Consider the following 22096-nt stretch of genomic DNA (forward strand, 5'->3'; position numbering starts at 1 on the left):
TCTCCCTCCCTCTCTCCCTCCCTCTCTCCCTCCCTCTCTCCCTCCCTCTCTCCCTCCCTCTCTCCCTCCCTCTCTCCTTTTACCGCTCCCACGCCCCGCGCCCGCCACGGCACTGGCTGGGCTGGGCGCAGCTTGGCGCCTCGAGATAAAGAGGAAAACCCGCGGCCGTTTCTGACGCGGCCTGCCCATTCCATCCGTCGGCGTCCGTCCGTCCGTCGGCGAGCTGCGCTACGATTGAACCTCACGCCGCACCGCCATCGCTCTGCCAGCCGCCAGCCAAACCAGCCAACGCCGTCAGTCCGTTCCGATCTGTCGAGCCGCCGCCAGACACGCCGTGCCGCCGTGCGAGCAAGATACCGAAAAGACCGACCACGCCGGCGTGAGTGCAAAAGTGTCATAGGCGGATCCCCAGCCGAGCAGCCTGTCTATCTACACCACACCCAGCCGCAAGTCATCTTGCTCGGGTACGGAAGGATTATTGTTGAGGGTTTGACCGTGCGTCCTGGGCCCTTTCAAAAGCTCGTTCGAAGGCTAGCCCACTGCAAGGCGAACGCGGCGAACGTCGCCTCATCGCGTGGAGCCACGACGTGACGTCACATGTGTAAACAAACTGTAGCTGAAGTTAGCTGTGGCATGTCGCAACGACGCGTGAATGTGACGATAGGTACAATGACGGTGCTGTCCTCAGGGTCCTTAGCTTGTGTTGACGTTGACGGCCGCCAAGGCCACGCCCTGCCTGTGCCGACGGCACACGGGTAGAATTCGGCAATTCCCCGAGACACCCCTCCGCTCGCACCTCTTGCACCTGCAGCTTGCGCGCGTCAGGGAACATCATTTCCAAGCCGTTTCGGCCCCGCGTGGCCGCGTCTAGCCGCGTCCGGGCCGCCCCCGCCGTGTCGTCGGGCAGGTGCCGCAGGTGCCCGACTGCCGAACGCCTTCACAGTGGATCACACGATTCAATCGATCTCCTTGGCGGCTCGCCGCAAGCCAGAGCGCCAAAGCCTTTGCGTGACGCGGGGCGTCGCGTTCAATGGGAGCGAGGAGTGAAAAGGGGGGGGGGGGGGGGCTCTGGAGTGGCCGTCAGCCGTGAGGCCGAGGTTGGCGAGTACGGCGTCAAAGTCAAGCGGCGTGCGGTAGGTCCGGCCGCGCCAGTCGGACGTACAGTCAGCGTCAGTGGTAGTGCTTCTATCAATTTACACGCTCTTCGAACCGAACGCAAAGTGCGCGCCGTCATGTCAGTATTACGCAGAAAATGGAAAACTTCAGACTTCAGGCAACGAGCAAATAAAGGTCCAGGACGGGAAGATTCCGTGCATTTTAATACAGGGGCGCGTGTTGCGGGTTTGCCCACCATCGGGCGCGTTTTGTAGACGTGAGGTGTGTCGAACGTCCACCAGACCAGGGAACACGCTAGAGTTACATCCGATTGCGTTCATGTTGCAGCACCCAGTATTCCGGCGACGACCCTTATCATCATGAGCACCAAGGTACGTACCTACGTGAGAGCGAGCACACGCGGTGCTGATTATCATCGCGCGCGCGCGGCTCCACTTAGAGGCTTTTGGCCTTCGGGTATACACTGTATACAGTGCAACTCACCTGAGTGCTACCGTTTCCACAGCGCAACAAGTTGCTCCTGGGCCTGGGGGCGGCGGCCGTGGCGGCGGGGGCGGCCATGTGGCTGTCCGGCGGCCCCAAGAATTGCCCCAAGATGCAGAAGCAGCAGGGCCAGCTTGGACAGCTCGCCGCGGTCCGGCCGGGCGCCGGCCCCATCACGCTGGTGGACCGGAAGGTGGCCGTGCCGCTGCAGCTGGTGGAGAGGCACTCCCTGACGCACGACACGGACCGATTCCGCTTCGCCCTGCCCTCGCCGGACCACATCGTGGGTGAGGAGGACAACCGAAGACAACGCCCTGTCTCTTTCGCACCTCACAGAGCGAACAAACGATCCGTCACTGTCTCATATCCGTCATTTTGGCAGGACTGCCGACGGGCCAGCATGTGCACCTCCAGACTTCTCCAGACAAGAACGGCAAGAAGCTGGTGAGGGTGTACACGCCCGTGTCGTCCGACGCGGATAAAGGCATCATGGACGTCGTGATCAAGGTGAGTCTTCCCCCGGGAGCGTGCCCTAGAGCGGATCGGGATGAGGGGGACTTGGGGTAACCCCACCCCCACGGCCCCACCCCCTGCCGTTTGCACAACTTTTCCCCTGTAAATAGGCCAAAAGTGCTACTTTGCCCCTCCCTCCCCGAAGGTCATATGGAAAGCCATAAGATGCATATGACCTTAACCTCCCCATCTCCCTAGGCCATGTGGACCATATGATCTTACCTGTAGTACGCCCCTCTTCAAGTGACCCTCTGACCCCCTCTGCTCCGCTGTTCCCAGCTGTACCGGCCGAACGAGGCCTTCCCCGACGGCGGCAAGATGAGCAAGGTGCTGGACGCCCTCAAGCCGGGCGACACCATGGACGTCCGCGGGCCGACGGGCCGCTTTTTCTACCAGGGCAACGGCAGGCTCGGCTTCAAGACGGAGAAGTGGATGACCGAGCCGGACAAGTTCCACGACGTCAAGAAGATCGTCATGATCGCAGGTGCGGACCCGGGGAGAAGGGAGGGGGGGGGGGGGTAACCGGACAATTGAGCAGCCGCCTGAAAGGTAGGCAAAGAGCCACAACTTGTCCCAGTAGTTGCCAAAAATGGTACTTTGCTTTTTCCTAAGGCGCCGGCTCCAGTCCCGCCACTGCCACGGCGCCACGGCCCGCTGCGCGCGGCTGCGCGTGGCTGCACGCCCTCGCGACGTGGTGACGTGGGTGGCGACCCTCTCGGTACCGCCTGCTGGAAGAACCCTTTTCTTTTCCAGGTGGCTCCGGCGTGACGCCGATGCTGCAGCTCATCAAGCACGTCCTGGCCGACCCCGCGGACGGCACGCAGCTGGAGCTGCTGTTCGCCAACAAGTCGGAGGAGGACATCATGCTGCGGGACCAGCTGGAAGAGCTCGCTGCCAAGCACCCCAAGCAGCTCAAGATCTGGTACACCGTCGACAAGGCACCCGCCGGTAAGCATATCGGTGACTTCCGCTACGCACCAGCAAGGGTGGATCAAAAAGTGTTGTCTTACCGTCCGTGCCCTTTCTCATTTTCAGGCTGGAAGTACAGCGAAGGGTTCATCAGCGCGGACATGATCAAGGACCACCTGTCACCGCCAGCCGAGGACACCTTCGTGTTCATCTGCGGTCCGAAGCCCATGATCAAGCACGCGTGCATGCCCTCCCTCGCCAACCTGGGCTACCCGAAGGAACGCATCCACGTTTTCTGAAGACATTTCTTATTCAATGCCTCGTGCGCCTCGTGCGCCTCGTGCTCGTCATTCGTCACTGTTAACTTATGCATCGTCGCCCGTCTGTGATACTTTTTTTTATGAGGCAGGCCTCTTACATTGTTTTAATAATAAATAATAATTCCTCAATTGTCTTCGTCTTCTTATTTCTGACCATCCTCATCAGAAGAACAGGACGAAGCAGAAACGTCCCATACGGTATTATAGCAGGGTTACCGATATTCAGAACGCACCTATTGACTGTTGCTTTCACTTTACCGCCTAAATCAGGCGTAAGTTAAGAGACTCTCACTTCCGTTTCCACAGAACCTTCAGTTGTCTAGCACGTTGAGATAGTGTAACCTGGCCTTAGCTGGGAGGCGTTCGCGTCTGCTTTGACGGCCGCGTGCAAGGGTTTAATTTTTAATTGGCTGCCGTAAAGAACTCTCGAAACCATTCAGGGGCCAGAAGAAAGACTGGGCGCAACCCCTTGCATTCAACCCCCGACGAGTCAAGGCGTTTTTAGCGCGATATGGTGCAATAGAGGCAGTGAGTAGCAGACGATGCGCCATTGTAAACAAAAACAGTAATGTTGCTCAGCCTCAGTTGAGTCGGGTCGGGCGTCGTTAGGTACGCGTTGTTCGCTACTCACACCGGTCGTGGTTTCGCAGCCAGGGCCGCTCCGCTGGTCCCAAAATCATTCGAAACGGAGTCGCGTGACTTAACTTTTGCGCGTCTAATGGTAGTTCAGTCCGAGCACCTCGTTGTCGGAATCGCAGAAACGGATTTTCGCAAGTACCACGCTCCCAGTATAGGTTAGGATGACTTTATCAATTTAGAAGCAGGTTAAAAAGTCATGAAGAGGCTATTGTTGTCGTTCGAATCGTGTTGTATTGAATGTAGTGTGTAGAAACATTCCAAGTTTGTGATGATACGAAAGGGATTTGCATTGCGTCATTCGTAGCCCTCTGCACTGTAGGGCCTATATTGCCTCTCGGGTTTCTTTGTTGTCCTCGACCGTCTGGGTTAGAAATGGCTTTGTTCTCGTTGATTTTATTTGTATATTTTTAACGCCGACACTTAACATAAGTTTTCATGTTCAGAAGTATTTTAACTTTCAATGTGCTGCTCTAGTAAAACAAGTTTTGCAACTCACTCATTCTTTTTTCCAACTACCCCTTTTCATTCCTTGTGAGTATTTAAGTGTTTATTAATGGCTTTTGGTCTCTGTGCAGGTTAAAATGGCAGAGGGTGACGATGACAAGGAGGCAGATGTCACAAAACATCTGAAAAGGCCTCCGGACTATGTACCACTCAAACTTATCATCAAGAGGAAACGACCAGATGCTGAAACTCCTTCAAAACCAACTTCTGTTCCAAAGGTTAAAAAGCACAAGAGAAGCAAAGTGAAGAGTAATAAAAATATCAATAATATCAAATTGCCCTCAAAATACGCTGGTCTCACCGAGTTAGCAAAAGCCTTTGAAAAAGAACAGGTTTGTTATGATTGCTATATGGTCGTCATCATTTTTCTTCGTCTTGGAGTAAAACCCAAGCTCTTTCACATGTTTGGTTATTTCTTTCAGCCAAAATGTCTTCAAGAAGTGTGGCACAGTAGTTACCAAAGGTGGTTAGAGGAGGAGGAGGAGGAGGATAAGGAAGTGGCCGAAAGAGATGAGGAAGACGCTGAAGCTATCAAGAAGAGGTCTTATAACCGTTTCATCTCCTCTGGGATGTGTGACTTTGGTGCTGAATGTGAAATGCCTTGGCTGCACCCAACGATTAATGTAATCTCTTCAGAAACCTGTAAACAAAAGGTACATTCTTAGAACGGTGTAGTTTTCTGGTTGACCCAGTCTCATGTCTCTTCTTTCAATGTATTATTTTTATATTCTAGGAAGTAGCTGTTGTTACTGAGAACAGTCAAATTTCTGAAAGCAGGAATGATTGTGAAAGCAGAGAAAAAGATTTGGAAGTTGATGGTGTTCGTTTTGTTGATTGGCGTTATGGTGCAGCTAAATTCTGGTATGATACTTTTCCAGAAGGTTGTAAAAACTTTATGTGTGGATTCAAGTTGCAGGAAGAGGTAATGAATTTGTTATGTTACCCTAAATGAGATGCTAATTTTTGTGTGTTATTGTTAATCTCAAATTTGTCTTGACTATCAGGTGGCTGATTGTGGAAAAAAAGAAAATGTATTTGCAGATGATGCGTACCTTATGGTGTCTCAAATCCATTGGGAGGATGATGTAATTTGGAATGGGGCTGATGTTAAACCAGAGGTAGTAATTACCCTCAGCTTAAGGAACCACAACAGTTCCACTCTTTAAAAAATTATCATTCCTAATATGATCAACAAATGTATTAATAATAATTCTTTCCATGCAGGTTGCAAAATCGATCAAATCTAAGTGGTTTTCTGTTGGAGGAAAAGAATCGGTGGGTAATTGTTATCTGGCAGAGAGAAGTTTTGGCTTACATCCCAGATTACCTCAGTATTTGCAAGCACGGGGCCGAAGTTTTTACACTCATCCAGTGTGAGTCAGCTTCACTTTTTACTTAATGATAATTATTGTTCGACTTGAATAGCGATTCTTAAACAAGAAAACTTGTTGGTTAAAAAATTAAGTTTTTGAATTTTTGTTACAGTATTTTCAAAACTCCTTATAGTCTGCCAGTCCATTCATTTAAGCCAAGAAGTGAAGAGGACTCATGCAAGCCAATCCTTCCATATGAAAATGAAGATTTAGTTGGTGGTTTGTGGGAAAAAGAGGTAAAAATAATTAAAACTTCAAACAGTTACAGAAATAGCTTCGTACAGTTTTCAGTTAACTGATACCTGTAGTTAAAACCCAAATCCTTTTTCATTTTTTCAGATTATTTGGGATGCTGAAAATATGCCAGAAATTCCTAAACATAAAATAACTACAATAGACCCTAGTGATGAGAATTTCATTCTAGGAATTCCGGAGGATGTTGGTCACCTTGACTCTGAATGGTCTACTCCAGATTGTGTTAAGCTTTCACATCCCTATGACAAATGTACCAAAATTGTAGTAGGGAAAACTGGCATTAGTAATATAACAGATGAGGGACCACTAGAGCACTTTTCATTTGAAGATCCATTCAATGTATCAAATGACAGGTAACATTGAATAAGATTTCATGGAAAACATTTTCATATGTTGATGCTACTTTGTCAACGATAAAATTTTTATATTTTTTGTTTGGAGCAGCTATTATGCCTTGAAGTCATCTGAAACGTCAATGAGGCTTAAACCAGTTGGAAAGGTTATCCAGCATTCAATACCTGTTTTGGACTTGCGGACTCCTTTTATACCTACCAATTTAGGTACTCTGCGACTTCAAAATTTCCATCGGCCTGCTTTAAAAAAGTATTCTCATGGTCTTCTTGCTCAGTATGTCTATCATCCTGTGTACTCATTAACTAGGGAAATCTGTTTGAAAGCCAAGGTAAGGTTTTAACTTTTTAAGTACCATACTTGCCTTTAATTTTAGATTTTCTTTTGTTTCTTATGTGGTTTTAATTTTAAAAATTTGGTTGGGACTTTAGCAAAGAGAAGAAGAACGCCAGGCTTCAGGTGGCGGAGACTTTTATTTTATGCGAGAACCAGAAGACCTGTCAGGCAGAGATGGCGAGATTGTTCTTGTAGAATTTAGTGAAGAGAACCCACTGCTCATGAACGAAGTAAGCACATGGTCTTGATTATTCTGAATGCGTTTGTTCCTGTCAGTTTCTTTCTACAGCTGTGTTAAATTTTTCTCTCAGGTTGGCATGTGCTCCAAAATTATCAACTACTACAAACGTAAGGCCAGCAAAGATCATGGACCCCCTGAACTCAAATATGGGGAAGTCGTCTACCCGCATACCTCTCCCTTTTTGGGCACTCTTTCACAAGGACAATGTATTCAGGCTGTTGAGAATAATTTGTACCGGTGTCCAATTTTTGAACATAAAATTAAAGATACCGATTTCCTAGTCATAAGAAATAGGCACAGCTTGTCAATCCGTGAAATTGATGCTTTATTTGCTGCCGGCCAGCAATGTCCTTTGTATGAAGTCCCTGCACCTCATTCCAGATGTGCCACTAACTTTTCAAGGGACTTTCTCCAGGTATTTTTCCCTTTGTCTCCCCTGCTTATGGCTTATTGTTTATTGCCTTCAGAAAAATTTAATTTTCATATGCCTATACTTGCAGGTTACTATATTTAGAATGTTTCTAAACTGCCCAGACCAACCTCCATGGGTACGAATGGATGAAATTAAGAAAGCATTTCCCCTTATTAATGATTTGAATATAAGGAAATGCTTGAAACTCTGTTCTGATTTCAAGAGAGTGGATGGTGAGCTTATCTTGCTTTGAAATGTTATTCAAAGGGTAAAAGTCATTTTTGAAATTAATGTTTGTCATGGCATGTTATTTGTTTGAAGCTTTGGACTCAAGCTGCTGGGTGTTAAGACCGGACTTTCGTCTTCCTTCTGAGGAAGAAATGAGAAGTATGGTGACCCCAGAGCAGTGTTGTGCTCAATTCAGTATGCTGGCTGCTGAACAACGCCTCAAGGTAAAACCTCTTGTCCGAACCAAAAATTTACTCGTTCTTTCATACCACAGGTTAACAACACCAATCATTGGTTATTTCATTTCAGGATGCTGGATATGGGGGAAATTTCCTTTTTGTTCCTCCTGATGAAGATGAAGATGACGACGATGAAGAGGGAATTAAGTTGAAAATAGATGATGAGGTCAAGGCTGCTCCATGGAATTTAACTCGTGGTTTTATTCAATCTTTGAATGGCAAATGTTTGTTGGATTTGACTGGCCCTGCAGACCCAACAGGTTGTGGTGAAGGTTTCTCTTACCTAACTCGACCCAATAGACCTAAGGTGAGTATTTTATGTTTTACTTTATCAAATTTGTCATGCTTTTGATAAGCTTAACTCCATTGTGGTATACTTATTTGGGTAATTGACTCTTGATTTGCATTGCAGAAGCAAATGGTCACTCAGGATACTGATCATCACATTGAGAAGCCAACTGTGGCAAGTGCAAAGGTTCTGCTGAAGAAAATGGGTGTTCCAGATAAAGAGGTGTGTAGTGTGTGTGTGTTACAACTATCATTACTCACCAAAATATTTACCAAACTCACCATTAGAAGTTTAATTTTGTTGGTTTAATGGTGCATCATCAAAACTTTCAACCAATTTTTTAAATATACATATCATGGCATTCATTAGATATTAAAATTAACCTTATGTTTGTAATCTTGATGGTTTTCTTTGTTAGGTGAAAAGTTTGTCAACTTGGGAACTTCTTGAAATTGCACGCACAATTTCAAAGAAAAAAATGAAAGGCAGAGGCAAGTTTAAGATCCCTAAACCTAAACCGATGACAACAGTTCAGCATGTTGCCAAGTAAGTAAAGAAACTATTAACATAAAACCCCCTTATATGGGAGTTCCTGTTGCTCTATCTTATTATGTTTTATCTCACCATCTCTTATCCTTTCAGGTACAGAGAAGAGTGTCAAAGATTATTTGATCTTCAAAATCAGGTTCTTCAGTCTGTTGAGGAATTGTCTACAGATGAAGAGGAACTGTCAGATGATGATGAAGAAGATGTAGAAGAAATGGGAAAGATTGTAGAAAAACTCATATCAAATGGGAGAAGTTACAACGAGGTCAGAAAGCAACTGAATTGGCTCATATTTGTGAAACTTAAGTAGTTTGTTAATCACTGCTTTTTTCCTTGCAGGTTTGTACTGAACGAGAAGAAAGAGAAAGAGAAGAGCTTGTCAAAATGATGATGGAGGATAATGCTCAAAAGCAGAGCCAGTTGAAAGACAAACACAAAAAGCAAGATAAGAAGCAAATTCACAATGGACCTCGGCCTGGTAATTGTGACATCTTAAATTACCATCATGTGTTGTTTAACTTCCAACAGTCATTACTTCAAATTTTGAATTGTTTCCTCCAGATCGAGTCCTCAAAATTAACAGGACATTCCGTGATTCTAATGGCAAAGAATACACAAGGGTTGAATTTGTCCGTAAAAGCTCAGTGATTGACATTTATCTGAAGATTCGTGGTACCAAAGATGAGGCTTTTATCAGTCAGTTTGCTGCGCTTGAAAGTGCTGAAAAGCAAAAGATACTGAAAGAGAAACGGGAAATTGAAAGACAGCTACTACGTCTGAAACAGCAAGAAAGTAAACTGAGTACGTAATTACTGCTGCCTCCTGTTGTGTTTTTAAAGTTTTAAAGCATAAATTGGAATTACATTTAAATTAAATTAAGCATGAATTATTTTAAATATTAAGTGTTTCTATTTTATTGTTCTTCTCACTTAGGTTCTAAACAAGATTCATCCTCTACTTCCTCGGAGACCATTTCTAACAATAGGCTCACAGAGGAATATGGCACACTTGGTGATAGAAATAATTCACTGCAGAGCCATTCTAAAGGTCTCATGGGTCCTCCAAGTAGGAAAGTTTTGAATTCTAAATTGGATGCCAAACGAAGATGTGGAGCTTGTGGAAATGTAAGTATCCATGCTATGAATGGTTGCTTTTTATTTGAGCTGCGGAACTGAGCCTTAAATTTTTCTTCTCCCATAGCCTGGGCATAAACGAGGCAACAAAGTTTGCCCTCAATATTGTGGACCAGTGAATGTGGCCATGACTGAAGAAGAGGAGGAGGAGTACCAAAGGCAGATGAATGTTGATGATCAGAATCTTGTGAATGTGGATGGCACCAAACTAAAGCTTAGTGTGAAACTAATCAAGGTACCCACACAACTTAAGATGTATTTTATAAAGTAATTTTCTTCCTAGGCTTCTTTCTAAAGTCCCAATTTCGTTTTTTAGAGAGCTGAAGAAATGAAGAAAAAGACTCTTGTGTTGCGAGTACCAAAAGACATTGTGCGCAAGCGCAAGCGACCTGTGGCTGACACGCACTGTGACTATCTAGAAAATAAATTTCAGAGGACAACAAACCGGCGAAGAGTTGATCCATTGGTCGTCTTATCAAACGCTTTTGAACTTATCCTAAATGAGATAAGGGACTTGCCAGACAGTGATCCTTTCCATTTCCCTGTGAACACTAAGGTGAGATTGTTGAATCCATTTGTGTTGGTAAAGTTTCTTTTAAGCCTTTTCATGTTTGTACTTTGTTTTATTGCAGACCTATCCTCACTATACAACGTTTGTGTCCAGACCAATGGATTTGCAAACTATTAGAGGAAATCTTCGTAAAAGAAAATATCAGAGTAGGAAAGACTTTTTAGAAGATGTACACCAGATAGTTCACAATTCATCCGTGTTTAATGGTAAGCCCTTGATGAAATTTCATGTACTTTGTCTCTCCTATATAAGTTATTTAAAGTAATTAATTTCTATTCATTGAAATGGCAGGTGCAGAGAGCCCATTTACGATCAATGCAACTAAAATGCTGGACTTATGTGTGAAGAGGATGGGTGAGCAGGAGGAAGAGTTAATTCGCCTTGAAGAGACTATCAATCCATTGGATGATGAAAATTATCACAGGAGTACACCTCAAAGAACTCCAATGACTCCTGCAAGAGACACTATGGACTCTGAAACAATACCAAAATCTATTCTGGATCTTACTATCAGTGATACTGAAGATGAAGGCGAACCTGAGGCCAGCTATTTAGATGGTAGGGCATGTCCTGTAGTGCCATAGCTGCTGTGATGCTTTTTTCCCCCCCATGTACTGAAAATATCTGTGATGATCTTGACTGTTGTTTTGTGTTGAATCTTGTACTACTTTGAATACTTTGTTCAAACCATAGTACGACCCTCCAAAAGTGGAGCCAACTCTTTATCTCAAAGTATTGATCCAATTCTATCAAAGTTAGGATTTAAATAAGGATTTTTGGAGGGTAGTTATCACTATGTGCATAGAAACCTTGTAAAAATAATGTGTATTTTTTCTGTTTGAATTTCACATTTTCAAATATCTCCTTCATAGTACCTCGATGGGTTTGTTTTTATTATTACTTATTAAATTCATGGAAAAGTCCCTTATGGTATATCAGCAATACTGGTATCTTTTATGAGAAATTTGGACCGTATATGTCTGTAAATCAGACAGAATAGGTCTGTTCCTGCCTTGTGGTTATTATTTCTACACTTTCGAATAATTTCTAATATTTCGTCAAAATCCTTTTTTCTTGATTCTCTTTCCTCTGTAGTCTTATGAGGCCTTTTTATTTTTGTATGTTACTATTTTTTTTTAAATTGGCGATGGTTTGGATGCTTCATGTAAGAATTTAGATTTCTTAGCAAGCAGCATTCTGGCTTTTGTGATATCCCTTTTAAGTGATTTAAAAATCTGACTAAGCATATTTTTTATGTTGTTAGATCCTTGTGTGTGTATGTGATGTGGTGGATTAGTGCATTTTGTTTGTACCATGCACAACTTTGACTACCATTGGGAGAGTAGTTAGTGCAGTATGATATTATGCCAGCCTCAATTCAAGTTCCAATCAAGCCATTACCCTTTCCAATCTTTCTTGTTAAACATTACAAAGGTGGTGCAGATGGGATAAATTAAATTGTTCATATTATTTTCTCAAAATGTTTGTTAAACTTAGTATTCTGAGTTGAGCCTCATTATTAATAATTACCATTTATAGTATTTTTATTACTACTTGGTTTTGTAGACCTGGTGCCCAAGCAAATATTATCAGTAGATAGTTTTATTTGAATACACACTTGTTGTCATTTCATCCGAACAAAAATATTTTTTAAGAAGAATTGCATCGATTTGCACCAGTGTCTGTCTTGTTTCATTGCAGTCATTATTCTGGCGGATAATTTATTTTTCATACTTGTGAGCCTAGTTATTCCTACAATTCAATACAGATAATAATAAAAACATCACTTTCTGACTCTAATATTTTTTTATCTTATTACATTTATTGCATGCACTTGTCCTAACTTAATTGAGGTCGACACCTTTTGAGCTGAACCTTCATTTTCGAACTGAAGGCGGCCTTTATGAGGGCACACCACGGAAATGTGGACTTCGGACGCCTGGAAGCAGGCAGCCCATCGCCCAAAACAATGCTCAGAGCCGTGTGCGGTGGGTTGCCCGCTTCCAGGCTCCCGGCGGGAAAAATTCCGAAACTCGTTTTGGAAGCCCAGTAGGTACTGAGAGTGTGGTTCAATCTTTACCCACCCAGTTGCCATTCGGTCGGTCATCCCGGTGTCGTCCAGCGCCAGGGTGTCTTGGTTGGTCTTCTTGGTCGCCTGCAGGATGGAGAGAGAGAGAGAGATCGCAAATAAATAAAAAAGGAACTCGGAGTCGGGCAAGGTGGGAAGGGAAGGGGAAAGCCACTGCCGGATAGAGGAGCAGAGGAGGGAGGTCAGGTGAGCGGCGCGGCACCGCGAGGAAGGGGGGGGGGAGGGAGGGGGTGGGGTACCACCTCGCGGCTCGCGCGGTGCGGCGCGGCATGGTCGGGGGTTCAGTTGCTCGCAGACTGCCGGCAGATGTCGTTCGCTGACCCAGCCTCCGGTCTGGTGGGGCTCGATTAAGTCCCGGCCTACGGCCCCCACGGCACGGCTAGGCCCGGCCCCGCGGCCCACGGTCCTCCTCGGGGGGGCTCCTGTGTGGTCTTCCCTGTCACACTGACACATCCAGCGTCTGGCGCGTCCGGCGCGCCGCAACGGTCCGGTCCGGTCCGGTCGCCGTCAGAACGGATCTGCAGACGAAGCAGGCGCAGTGCAGCCTGAAAAAGAAACAGAAATAACAACACCGGAATTAGACTGGATTCGAAACAATAGCGCGTGTGGCCATTATTAAGTGCAACATCGGCGTGACAGTGTAGTGCAGCAGTGGATTGTGGACCTGTGCCTCTGCATCCACCGATACACTCTGGCGGCGCGTGGCGCGGCGTGACGAGGCGTGACACGCCGTGACATCGCATCAATGGCAAGGTATGTGACGTGTCACGTGTGACGGTGTCACGAGGTCCCTTTGGTGACTGCAGGCACGGCCGTGCGCCCGGTCGTGCGGTTTAGTGCCTGGACAATCAGTCGTGCAATCCTCATGACGCCCGTATGCATTCGTGGGAAGCCACTGACAAAAAAAAAGAAGCCACTGTGCACACAATGCCCCGGTGAAAGAAAATTAGGGCTGTTAAAGCCAAACGACATTATTGTCGATTACGGTTTGTGAGGCGTTTGTGAGGCTCGTGAGGGGCGGGTTCGGTAACCAGGGCAACCTGCTCAGTGCGCTGGCTGGGCGGGCAGGGCTAGCTAGCGGCCATTGCACGACAGGTGCTCGCACCACCGCTGCGATGGTGCGCTGCTTCGCTGCTTAGTGAGTGTGACGGAAAGAATACTCCGAAAAAAGAAGACAACGGCAACTTGAAGCGCGAAGCATGTGCGCCGCACTCTTTTGAATCCAACGCGCCCTTCTTTTGCCAGCCGGAGAACGCCACCGCCACAAACACGCACTCGCCCAGTACCCGTTTAGTTCGGCGCGAGCGAAAAACGAAACAAAAACTAGTGGCGCGGCCCGCGGCGCATCGCCTTCAAATTTTGAAGCGACTCGACTCCTCCCCGCGGTCCCCGCGGCACTGCCAAGGCACTGGCGACCGGCACGCTCCTCTACATCAGCGTCGAAGCGTCGACACGGCACGGCAGTGGCAAAGGGGCGGCATAAAGGTGGAGCGGGCATGGCAGCCAGGACTGGCAGAGTGCGACTTTTTAGCAGATGATACCTTTACTTACGCATTAAGGCACTAAGTTGAATACCTTTCAGGCGTTTTCAAGCGGCCTCGGAAATCGCCGCCACCCCTCTCTCCCGGGATCTGTGCCTGATCTACGACAGGGGGCGTGCAGGTTCAAAGTCCCGTGAGTCCCTCCGGCCTAGAGCAGGCCTAGAGCAGGCCTAGAGCAGCCTCAGCCTGCGAGCCCTGCTTTGGTCGCTGTCTCGCTCTCGCACCATGAGAGCGGTGCTCGGAGTCGGAATCAGCCCGCGGGCTGCGGGCCAGCCACGCGTGCAGTCCAGCCCTCGCACGGCCAGCCACGGCAGCCACCCAGTCAGCTGATCGCAGCCTAGCCCGAACCGGGAACTGGGAACCGGGAACACATGTGTGGGTGAAAGAAGGATCCGTCGTCACGTAGCTTAGCGTAGCATCGCGTGGCGTAGCGCAGCCGCGGCAACCACAGCGCGCCGACCACGCGGCCACGGCCTAGGCCCGCCGGGCACCCCAGCACGGCAGCACGGCGGCACGGCGGCACGGCCACACCGTGCAATCTGCAATCACACATTCCAGCAGCGGGGACCGTGGCCACTCCGTGCCTCCCTTGTGCCTCTCCGTGCCCATCGCGCACCGCGCTCCCATGGAGTACCGCGGCGAACGCGGCGCGTCGAGGGGGCCGGCCATTGGGGCCGGCAGGGCAGTCCCCGAGTCCGGACTGCATGGCATGGAGTGGTGCTCGTGCTTCCCATCGCCGTGGCCGCCGCGGCCGCGCACCGCGCACCGCGCACACTCGCACAGGTTGCGTCTGGGTCGGACTCTAGACTCCCCTAGACTCTAGACTCGCGAGGTCTACTGCCGGTTCCGTTATGCCAGGAGGGCCAGGAGGGCCGTGAGGCCATACGCCGCGCAGCGGAACAGGAATCACCAATCAAGTTTCCATCCCACGGTGTGCCGCACGGTGTGCCGCGCGGTGTGCCGTACGGCGTCCGCGAGGCGAGGCGCGCGCGGCGCGCGGCAAAGGAGGCGTCCTGGACGAAAAGGCAAACGGCCGAACCCAACCACAACAGTGCCAGAGTCAGAATCCCAGCGACAGCGAGCGGCACTCGCGACGCCCCGCCCTGGGGCTAGGGCTGCCCGACCTCGCCGCAGGGCTGACATCGGACGGAGCGGTCCTGTGGACGACGCGGAGGGGACACGGCGCCGTGCGGGTTCGGAAAAGAGGGTGGGTGTCACTGGAGGAAGGGTTTGTTCTGGCCGTGGGAACAGTGTGGCACGCCGTGGCACGCCACCGGCTGGCCTCTCGGCGCTGCGCGCTGCGCTGTGCGTTCTCCTCCGCGATTCGCCACGCCGCGGTGCCGCGGTGCATGGACTCGCGCCGTGCCCGCACTGGCAGGCACCTTGAGGTACTCCTTGAGGCACTGCCAGGTGCTGGCAGAATACCGCTGCTCGCGGGTCACGATCTCGCCGGCAAATTAGGTTGCAGGTTGGCCGCGGGGCTCGGCCGGGGCGGGGCGGGTCTGGGTCTAGGCCTCGGCGCGTTTTCAATTCTGCCCGGCCGCGGCGGCGCGGCGTGCGTCGCGAGGCGAGCCGAATAAGCACATTGAACCGGGTCGGCTGTTAGGCTGCACCGCGCACCGAGCTTTCAGCGGTCAGCTTTCAGCTTTGCAGTGCAGCGCGGCCTGGCCGGGCCCTCGGCCGGGCCGCCGGACCGCAAAGATTGGTCACGACGTCCTACAAAGTGTCCATTCATTAGAGGCTGAATCAGGCCCTAAAGGGCGACCTGGCGGCGCGGCGGCGGCCCCACGGCGCTGCCTCGGGCTGGCTCTTTATGGCCAGCTTGATCCCGTCCCGTCCCCGTCGGCGGCCCGCGGCGGCCCGCGGCGGCCCGCGGCCTATCGGCGGCGAGGTGCGAGGCAGTGCGAGGCGCGGCCACCATTATCCCAGTTCGAGGGCCCAGAACGCCCATGCGCCGCGCAGCCGCGCCGTAAACGGCACCACAGTTTAGCACGAGCGAGTGGCAACAGCAGAGACACGGGAAACGGAGTCGGTGCCAACCACCTGGAGCGCTAACGCGCAACGAGCGATGGGCTCCTAAAATCGCCGTCGTTTCGCTGACTGGAGCCTGAAGCTGCCTGAAGCTGCCCGAAGCCCGAACCAGGCCGACCAGCTGCACCTGCGCGGCGCGCTGCCCCGAATGCCGAATGCGTCCCGAATCCCGAATCGCGAAGCACCACTCGTCGCTCTGGGTCCGGCCTCCGGCCTGGTTTAGGCGGCCGCTCTGCTCCGCTCGGCCCCGCCATGGCCCCGCCTTGCCGCGTGGTGCGGCCGATATCGTTTGTGATGCCTCGCAATGCTTTGGCGCGCGCGACGACTCTAATTACCGCCAAGTCGAAGCCTCGCCGCGGGCTGGGCTGGGCCGCCGGGCTCGCCGCTCACGCACGAGGCACGGACCGGCACGGCCGCGGGCGGTGCGTCTGCGAGTGCCTCGCGCTGACCCGCGGCGTGCTGCGTCCAGAGGAAGGGGGAAGACCGCGGACACCCTCTGGCTGGACAACCCTCAGCCGATCCCCGCCAAGCCCTCACGGTCCTCGAGAAGGACCCGAATCAAAAACGTGACGCCGCCAATCCATTCATTCCTCGTCCGAAGGAACGGCGATTCATTGGTGCCGTCATGTCACGTGTTTGAGTCGCGATCGAGCCATCAGGTCGCATCAGCCTCGTGATTCTGGACTTGACCGAGTCGTGCAATCAAAGCACAGCAACTCACCGGTGCGTTAGCCATGGGTTGGACAGTTCAAGTGCCTGTCTACCTCATGCGCCAGGGCGGGGCGGGGCGGGGCGGGGCGGGGCGGGGCGGGGTGGCCTTTGCTGCACAACCTGCCTACCTCCCGGGCGGCGCGCGCTTTGGGACGTGGAGCACGTCGAGCGCGGCGTACTTGTGAATAATGGGACTGCCGATTTCGAGACGTGAGCCGGCAGCCAGCCGCGCACACTAGGCGTGTGCGCCTCCCAGGCTTTCCAGGCCGTGTTTGATGCTGCAGCAGCTGTGCCGCGGCGGCGAAGAGAGAAAAAATAAAAACAAAAAAACACGTCGATAGTCTAGGAGCGCGTCTGGAGCGACGTTACGCTCACCTGTTGTCCGTGAGAGTGCTCCACCAGAGAGGACCAGAGAGTGCTCCACCCGGCCCGGCCGTCCCACCGCCCCGCCGTCCTGGTGCAGGTGCGCGACGGAAGGTGCGCGACGGGCCGCGCCGCCGCGCCAGCCACGCCCAGGACGACCAGGACGCCGCGACGCGCCACGACGTCGGCACAACGATGGTACGACGGGTACGACGGCCGAGACCAAGGAGTGCGGCCGGATGTCCCTTCCTCCTGCCTCAAAACTGAAAACGGGGGCGGGCGTCGGGTGCTATCTTCAAGACATGGCGGCAGGCAGGCAAGTCACGAAGCAAGCGCTGCAGAGCCTGGCTCGGCTCCTGCTTTGCGGACGCTTCGACCTTCCCTTCCCGGCAGACTTATGCCCGAGCAGGCGTGGCGGGGCGAGGCGGCGCGCGGGACGCACCCTCGCACGTTTATCGGCCATCCGAAACTTTGTGTGCTTCTTTTGGAACATTTCGACCCGCGCCATGACGCCCTTCCAGCACCGTCCCCGCCTAGAGCCCGTGCCGCCCGTGCCGCCCGCACCGCCCCTTGCCGCCCGCCCCCAGGTCGGCACACCTGCCGACGGTGGCGCGCGCGCGGACGTCACGTGACTCCCAATCGGAGAGCTTCCTTCTCAGCGCCTTTTCCTCTCCCTCCCCCTCCTCTCCCTCCCCCTCCACCCCACCCCTGCGCGACGCATGTCGAGCCCAAAAACAAGAGCAGGAAAGCCGTGTTTGCGTCGTGTCTTCGCTGCACGTTGAATACACACGGCGAGGAAAAAGGAGAAGGGGGTTCGGTTTGCTCGCTGGCGCGGCGCGAGGAGCTCGCTGCTCGCCTCGCTCAAGAGGTTGTGCACCTGTTGTCACACAAGCCGTTGCAGGGCGTTGCAGGGCGTTGCAGGGCGTTGCAGGGCGTTGCAGGGCGTTGCAGGGCGTTGCAGGGCGTTGCAGGGCGTTGCAGGGCGTTGCAGGGCGTTGCAGGGCGTTGCAGGGCGTTGCAGGGCGTTGCAGGGCAATATGACGGAATCGAAGCGATGGAGACACCCAACCCCATTCCCCCTTTCCCTTCCCCTTTCCACCCCGCGCGTCGGTGAACGAACACGCTGCGGGAGTGCGGGCCGGGGAGGTCGGTGTCTTTGGCCTCCAGCACACCTTCGTGAAGGCAAGGCGTTCGCCGGACGTGTGCGACAGAAGTGCCGAAGGGCGCGGCTGCGGGAGTCAAGCTGGTCGAGCGCATTGCTCAGGGGAGTGTAGTAGTGGGACTGCGGGTGGAACCTGGAACATGTGCAGTGCCAGGAGGACTGAGGACTCCAGGGTGGAGGAGTGGAGCCGCCGGCTGTGGGGAGCAGGATTCAGTTTCAGTGTTTCTGGCCCATGCCATGGCCCATGCCATGGCCCCTGCACCCGCCAGCACCGCTCCAGCGCTCTGCGGAGCTCGGCGCGAGGTTGGCACCCTTTGACACCCCACACCCCGCAACAACCCTCGCGAGAGCCCAGGACGGTGCCCCGTGCCGCGCCCTGTGGCCTCCACGCCCCCCGGGCCGAAATAAGGGGAGGCAGTATCGCCGAATGCTTGGCGGAATTCGGAATTTATGGCGCATTCTTCCATTCTTCCCCACGCGGCCGCGGAGTGCTACGCGGCTCGCTACGGACGGCGCACGGCCAGGGCGCGGACGCCTCGCGGTACCACTAGTGTCCGTGCAGGGCGTGGCGGGGCGTGGCGGGGCGTGGCGGGGCGTGGCGGGGATGATACATCAGGGCGGTTATGCAGAGAGCGATACGACGCACGCGGAAACGCAAACCAGACGAAACGGAGCGAGGCCGCGGGGGCCCGGGGGCCCGGGGGCCGGCAACAGCCCCGTATCTTGCGCCTGCCGGCCGGGCCTGGCCGGGCAGGCTGGGCGCAGTTACGGCAGCGCCGCCACTGGCACGTCGAACCACTGATGCTGGAGTGATAACATTCGCGCCGGAGGTATCCATGCACGCGGCGCGCGGGCGGTGAGAAAACACACACACACACACACACAAATTCGCGCAGAGGGAGATAAAACACATACGAGCGGGGCAGCCGAAATGAACGGGAAAATATGGGGAGGGGAGCGGGGATGCAGAATGAATGGATACGAACGTGAAAGTGTTGCCACGGACACCCAGCACTGCAGGTGAGAATTTGGGGCGAACGTGGATGTGAATGTGGCCGGGCTGGCCGGGCTGGCCGGGGCCGAGGCGGCTGGGAAAGGCCGGCTGTGTACATCATGTCGCACGGGGCGCGGCCGCCTTGTCTCGTCGGGCCCGGGCCGGCCCCCGCTGTGGCCGCGAGCCACGGCCGCGGGTGGAAGCGGCCGGCCACGAGGCTGCTCGCGCCAACCAACAGTGCCGCGGCGTGAAGCGCGAACCGGGAGACGACGTTCGACGTCCCTGGACCACGACAGCAGGCTGGAGGCTGGAGGCTGGAGGCTGGAGGCTGGAGGCTGGAGGCTGGAGGCTGGAGGCTGGAGGCTGGAGGCTGGAGGCTGGAGGCTGGAGGCTGGAGGCTGGAGGCTGGAGGCTGGAGGCTGGAGGCTGGAGGCTGGAGGCTGGAGGCTGGAGGCTGGAGGCTGGAGGCTGGAGGCTGGAGGCTGGAGGCTGGAGGCTGGAGGCTGGAGGCTGGAGGCTGGAGGCTGGAGGCTGGAGGCTGGAGGCTCTCTCCGGACAGCGGTGCCGTCGCTCTGTCTCTCCAGTTCCCCGAGGGGGGCACGAGTGCGAGAGAGCAACGGAACCACTACGGAAACGCTCTGCTGCTGACGGCGGCGGGCCGCGGCGGGCCGCCCTTGACGTCACCGAGCCCTACAAAAATGGCCTTATCCGCTTTGGCGCGCTGCTCCAATGGACGCGGCTCGCGGTGTGCGGCCAGGCGCGGCACGGCGCGGCGCGGCACGGCATGGTTCTAATAAGCTTATAAAGTTTCGACTCCGCGACTTCCAGCTCCAGCCTCTCCCATTCACGACGTCTGTCCCAAGGGCCGCGAGGGCGCCGCCGCCAAAGCATGCTGCCAGCCCCGCCAGCCCTGCCTGGGCAACAAGGGCGACGGGCGAAAGGCGCAGTGAGGGTGAGGGTGGGGGTGGGGGCAGCCGAGGCACAGCCAAAGCACAGGCCGCACACACGCCGTCGGCGCCGTTACCCGGAGTTTGGATCAAAGGCGGCGAGGCGAGCCGCATCGCGGACCCGGCGGACCCTGTCGGACGGACGTCGGACCCTGCCACGCAGCCCCGCCTGCCTGCCCAGCGCTGCCCAGCGCGGTGCTGCGACAAAGGGTGCACGTCAGCCAGGGCATGGCCGGGGGGCGTAGCGCAGCCAGCGCAGCCAGCGCAGCGCGGGGCGCAAAACAACTCGTCCACTCCTCAAGAAATTGAATTCCCAATGCGCGCGCACGGGCTCGGCATACGAGCCGGGAAGTATCCAGCACCCTTGGGAGGGGAGAGGGGGGGGGAGCCATTCTGCTCGCATACACGCGACACGGATGGTCCACGGGGAGGGCACAGGGCGCATTCACCTCGTTAAACACCCCCTCCCCCTTTTTCCTTTATTACCTCCCTGTCGCGCGTGGAGGAGAGGGTTACCTAGTACCCACACGGGGTACCACCTCGTACTACTTGCCCAGCACACACACCGCGAGGCGGCGGCGCCGGCGATGCGCACACACTCACCAGCTGCTCCCCCTTTTAATGCGGCTCCCAAACACTCCCCGCCGCACCTGCCCAGCCCCGCCCTGCCCTGCAGACCTAATGGTGGTGGAACTAAGCTGCGCGTCGAGTGGAACGAGTGGAACAGAGTCGGACGTCGTGCTTTACGGCCGGACCCCGCCTCGGACCCCACGCCGGGGGCGAGCAGGGCGGGGCAGGGCGGGGCAGGGAGTGGGCGGTGGAGCTCATCCTACAAACGCTGCAGTCGACTGCTGCAAGTTTCAGCAGGAAGAGAGGCGATCGCCCCCCCCCCCCACACACACGCACACACACACGTAAGCACTCTCTCACACACACGCACACCAGCGGAGGATTGCTGCGCTGCCCTTTTTCATTGGCTTCGCCGGCTTCGCGCCGTTTGCCTTTTTGCCCACTTTGCCGGTGTATGGATACGCGCCGTGAAATGGGATCCGCGGCCGCGGCCGTGGGCGGCGGCAGGCGGCGGCAGGTACTACATGGAGGCCCCGCGCGCCGCGCCGCGCCGTGTCGAGCCGGCCGTCGTTGTGCTTGCCCGTCCGCGCGCCACGCAGCGCCACGCAGCGCCACCACGGAGCAAGCAGACCGATTCCGAGACTCGTTTTCGTCGCTCCGTCTCTCTCGCACGCGTGGGGCGTTGCGTGTGGGTGCGAGAGAGACGGAGTGACGAAGGCGACTCTCGGAATCAGTCGACAGCGTCCGCTGGGCCGTGCTTCCTGCTGCGGCGACCACGCGGTGCTGCTGGTGGCCGTGGCGGTGAACGCCGTGGACGCCGTGCACTGCGGTGCACTACTGGGCCGGGATGCACGGCCGTGCACGGCGCCGCGGTGGTGCGCGATGAACACGGCGGGGTGCCGACGGACTCGATCCGGACGTCCGGACGCGGACGGTCTGGACGGTCTGGCGAGCCAATTACGAGCGCGCACTCCGACCCACCGTGCTCTCTCTCTCGCTCTCTTGGGGTGTCCCGTATGGGGTGCGAGGTGCGAGAGAGACAGGCGGGCCGAAACCCCCGGTCGGGGAATCAGCCCCTCAATACGCCAGCCCGCCCGGCCAAACTTGCCCTCGCCCAATAACTACTTGCCGTCTTGGAGGGCCCTCCATGCCAGTGGCTGGCCAGTGTGGCTCGCCGGCCAGAAGACGCTCGCTGCGACAGTGACCACCGAAGCGAGGGAAGCCGTACCC

The 22096-nt window shown here is 54.0% G+C and overlaps 3 protein-coding genes across 4 annotated transcripts in view; all 3 read left to right on the forward strand.

The window, feature by feature from the left end:
* Nucleotides 1-129: 129 nt before the first annotated feature.
* Nucleotides 130-3438, forward strand: LOC117640822 (NADH-cytochrome b5 reductase 2-like). Of its 2 annotated transcripts, none has more exons than XM_034377742.1 (7): nucleotides 130-464; nucleotides 1444-1487; nucleotides 1622-1886; nucleotides 1982-2106; nucleotides 2392-2596; nucleotides 2866-3060; nucleotides 3148-3438. In XM_034377742.1, exons 2-7 carry the CDS (start codon nucleotides 1476-1478, stop codon nucleotides 3318-3320), a joined length of 975 nt encoding a protein of 324 aa, XP_034233633.1. In that variant the 5' UTR covers nucleotides 130-464; nucleotides 1444-1475; the 3' UTR covers nucleotides 3321-3438. The 2 variants fall into 2 exon arrangements, with proteins under 2 accessions (XP_034233633.1, XP_034233634.1); XM_034377743.1 differs by having other exon boundaries at nucleotides 130-379.
* A 475-nt stretch (nucleotides 3439-3913) lies between these two features.
* LOC117641384 (transcription initiation factor TFIID subunit 1-like) lies at nucleotides 3914-11042 on the forward strand. Its single transcript, XM_034378652.1, has 24 exons — nucleotides 3914-4135; nucleotides 4556-4816; nucleotides 4907-5137; nucleotides 5218-5406; nucleotides 5489-5602; nucleotides 5709-5857; nucleotides 5970-6093; nucleotides 6197-6465; nucleotides 6557-6794; nucleotides 6895-7029; nucleotides 7111-7455; nucleotides 7541-7685; nucleotides 7774-7904; nucleotides 7990-8226; nucleotides 8332-8430; nucleotides 8627-8754; nucleotides 8851-9019; nucleotides 9094-9232; nucleotides 9316-9555; nucleotides 9688-9878; nucleotides 9955-10122; nucleotides 10204-10443; nucleotides 10520-10664; nucleotides 10750-11042. The coding sequence occupies exons 2-24, from the start codon at nucleotides 4562-4564 to the stop codon at nucleotides 11040-11042; spliced, it is 4374 nt and encodes a 1457-aa protein (XP_034234543.1). The 5' UTR covers nucleotides 3914-4135; nucleotides 4556-4561.
* A 1809-nt stretch (nucleotides 11043-12851) lies between these two features.
* The window catches only part of LOC117640987, a 36128-nt gene continuing 26883 nt past the window's right edge, over nucleotides 12852-22096 (forward strand). The window contains exon 1 of the mRNA XM_034378065.1: nucleotides 12852-13300. The gene's annotated coding sequence lies outside the window, so the exon portion shown is untranslated. The remainder of the gene's footprint in view (nucleotides 13301-22096) is intronic.

This window comes from Thrips palmi, unplaced genomic scaffold (genome assembly GCF_012932325.1).
Source record: "Thrips palmi isolate BJ-2018 unplaced genomic scaffold, TpBJ-2018v1 HiC_scaffold_15, whole genome shotgun sequence".
Taxonomy (NCBI): Eukaryota; Metazoa; Arthropoda; class Insecta; order Thysanoptera; family Thripidae; genus Thrips; species Thrips palmi.

Excerpts from the sequence above, each read along its gene's own strand:
- LOC117640822 (XM_034377742.1), top strand. Across the intron at positions 2,107-2,391 it reads TCATGGACGTCGTGATCAAG|CTGTACCGGCCGAACGAGGC; the intron begins GTGAGTCTTCCC and ends CGCTGTTCCCAG. Across the intron at positions 2,597-2,865 it reads GAAGATCGTCATGATCGCAG|GTGGCTCCGGCGTGACGCCG; the intron begins GTGCGGACCCGG and ends TTTCTTTTCCAG.
- LOC117641384 (XM_034378652.1), top strand. The coding sequence starts at position 4,562 with ATGGCAGAGGGTGACGATGACAAGGAGGCAGATGTCACAAAACATCTG. Across the intron at positions 8,755-8,850 it reads ACAGTTCAGCATGTTGCCAA|GTACAGAGAAGAGTGTCAAA; the intron begins GTAAGTAAAGAA and ends TTATCCTTTCAG. Across the intron at positions 10,444-10,519 it reads ATTTCCCTGTGAACACTAAG|ACCTATCCTCACTATACAAC; the intron begins GTGAGATTGTTG and ends GTTTTATTGCAG.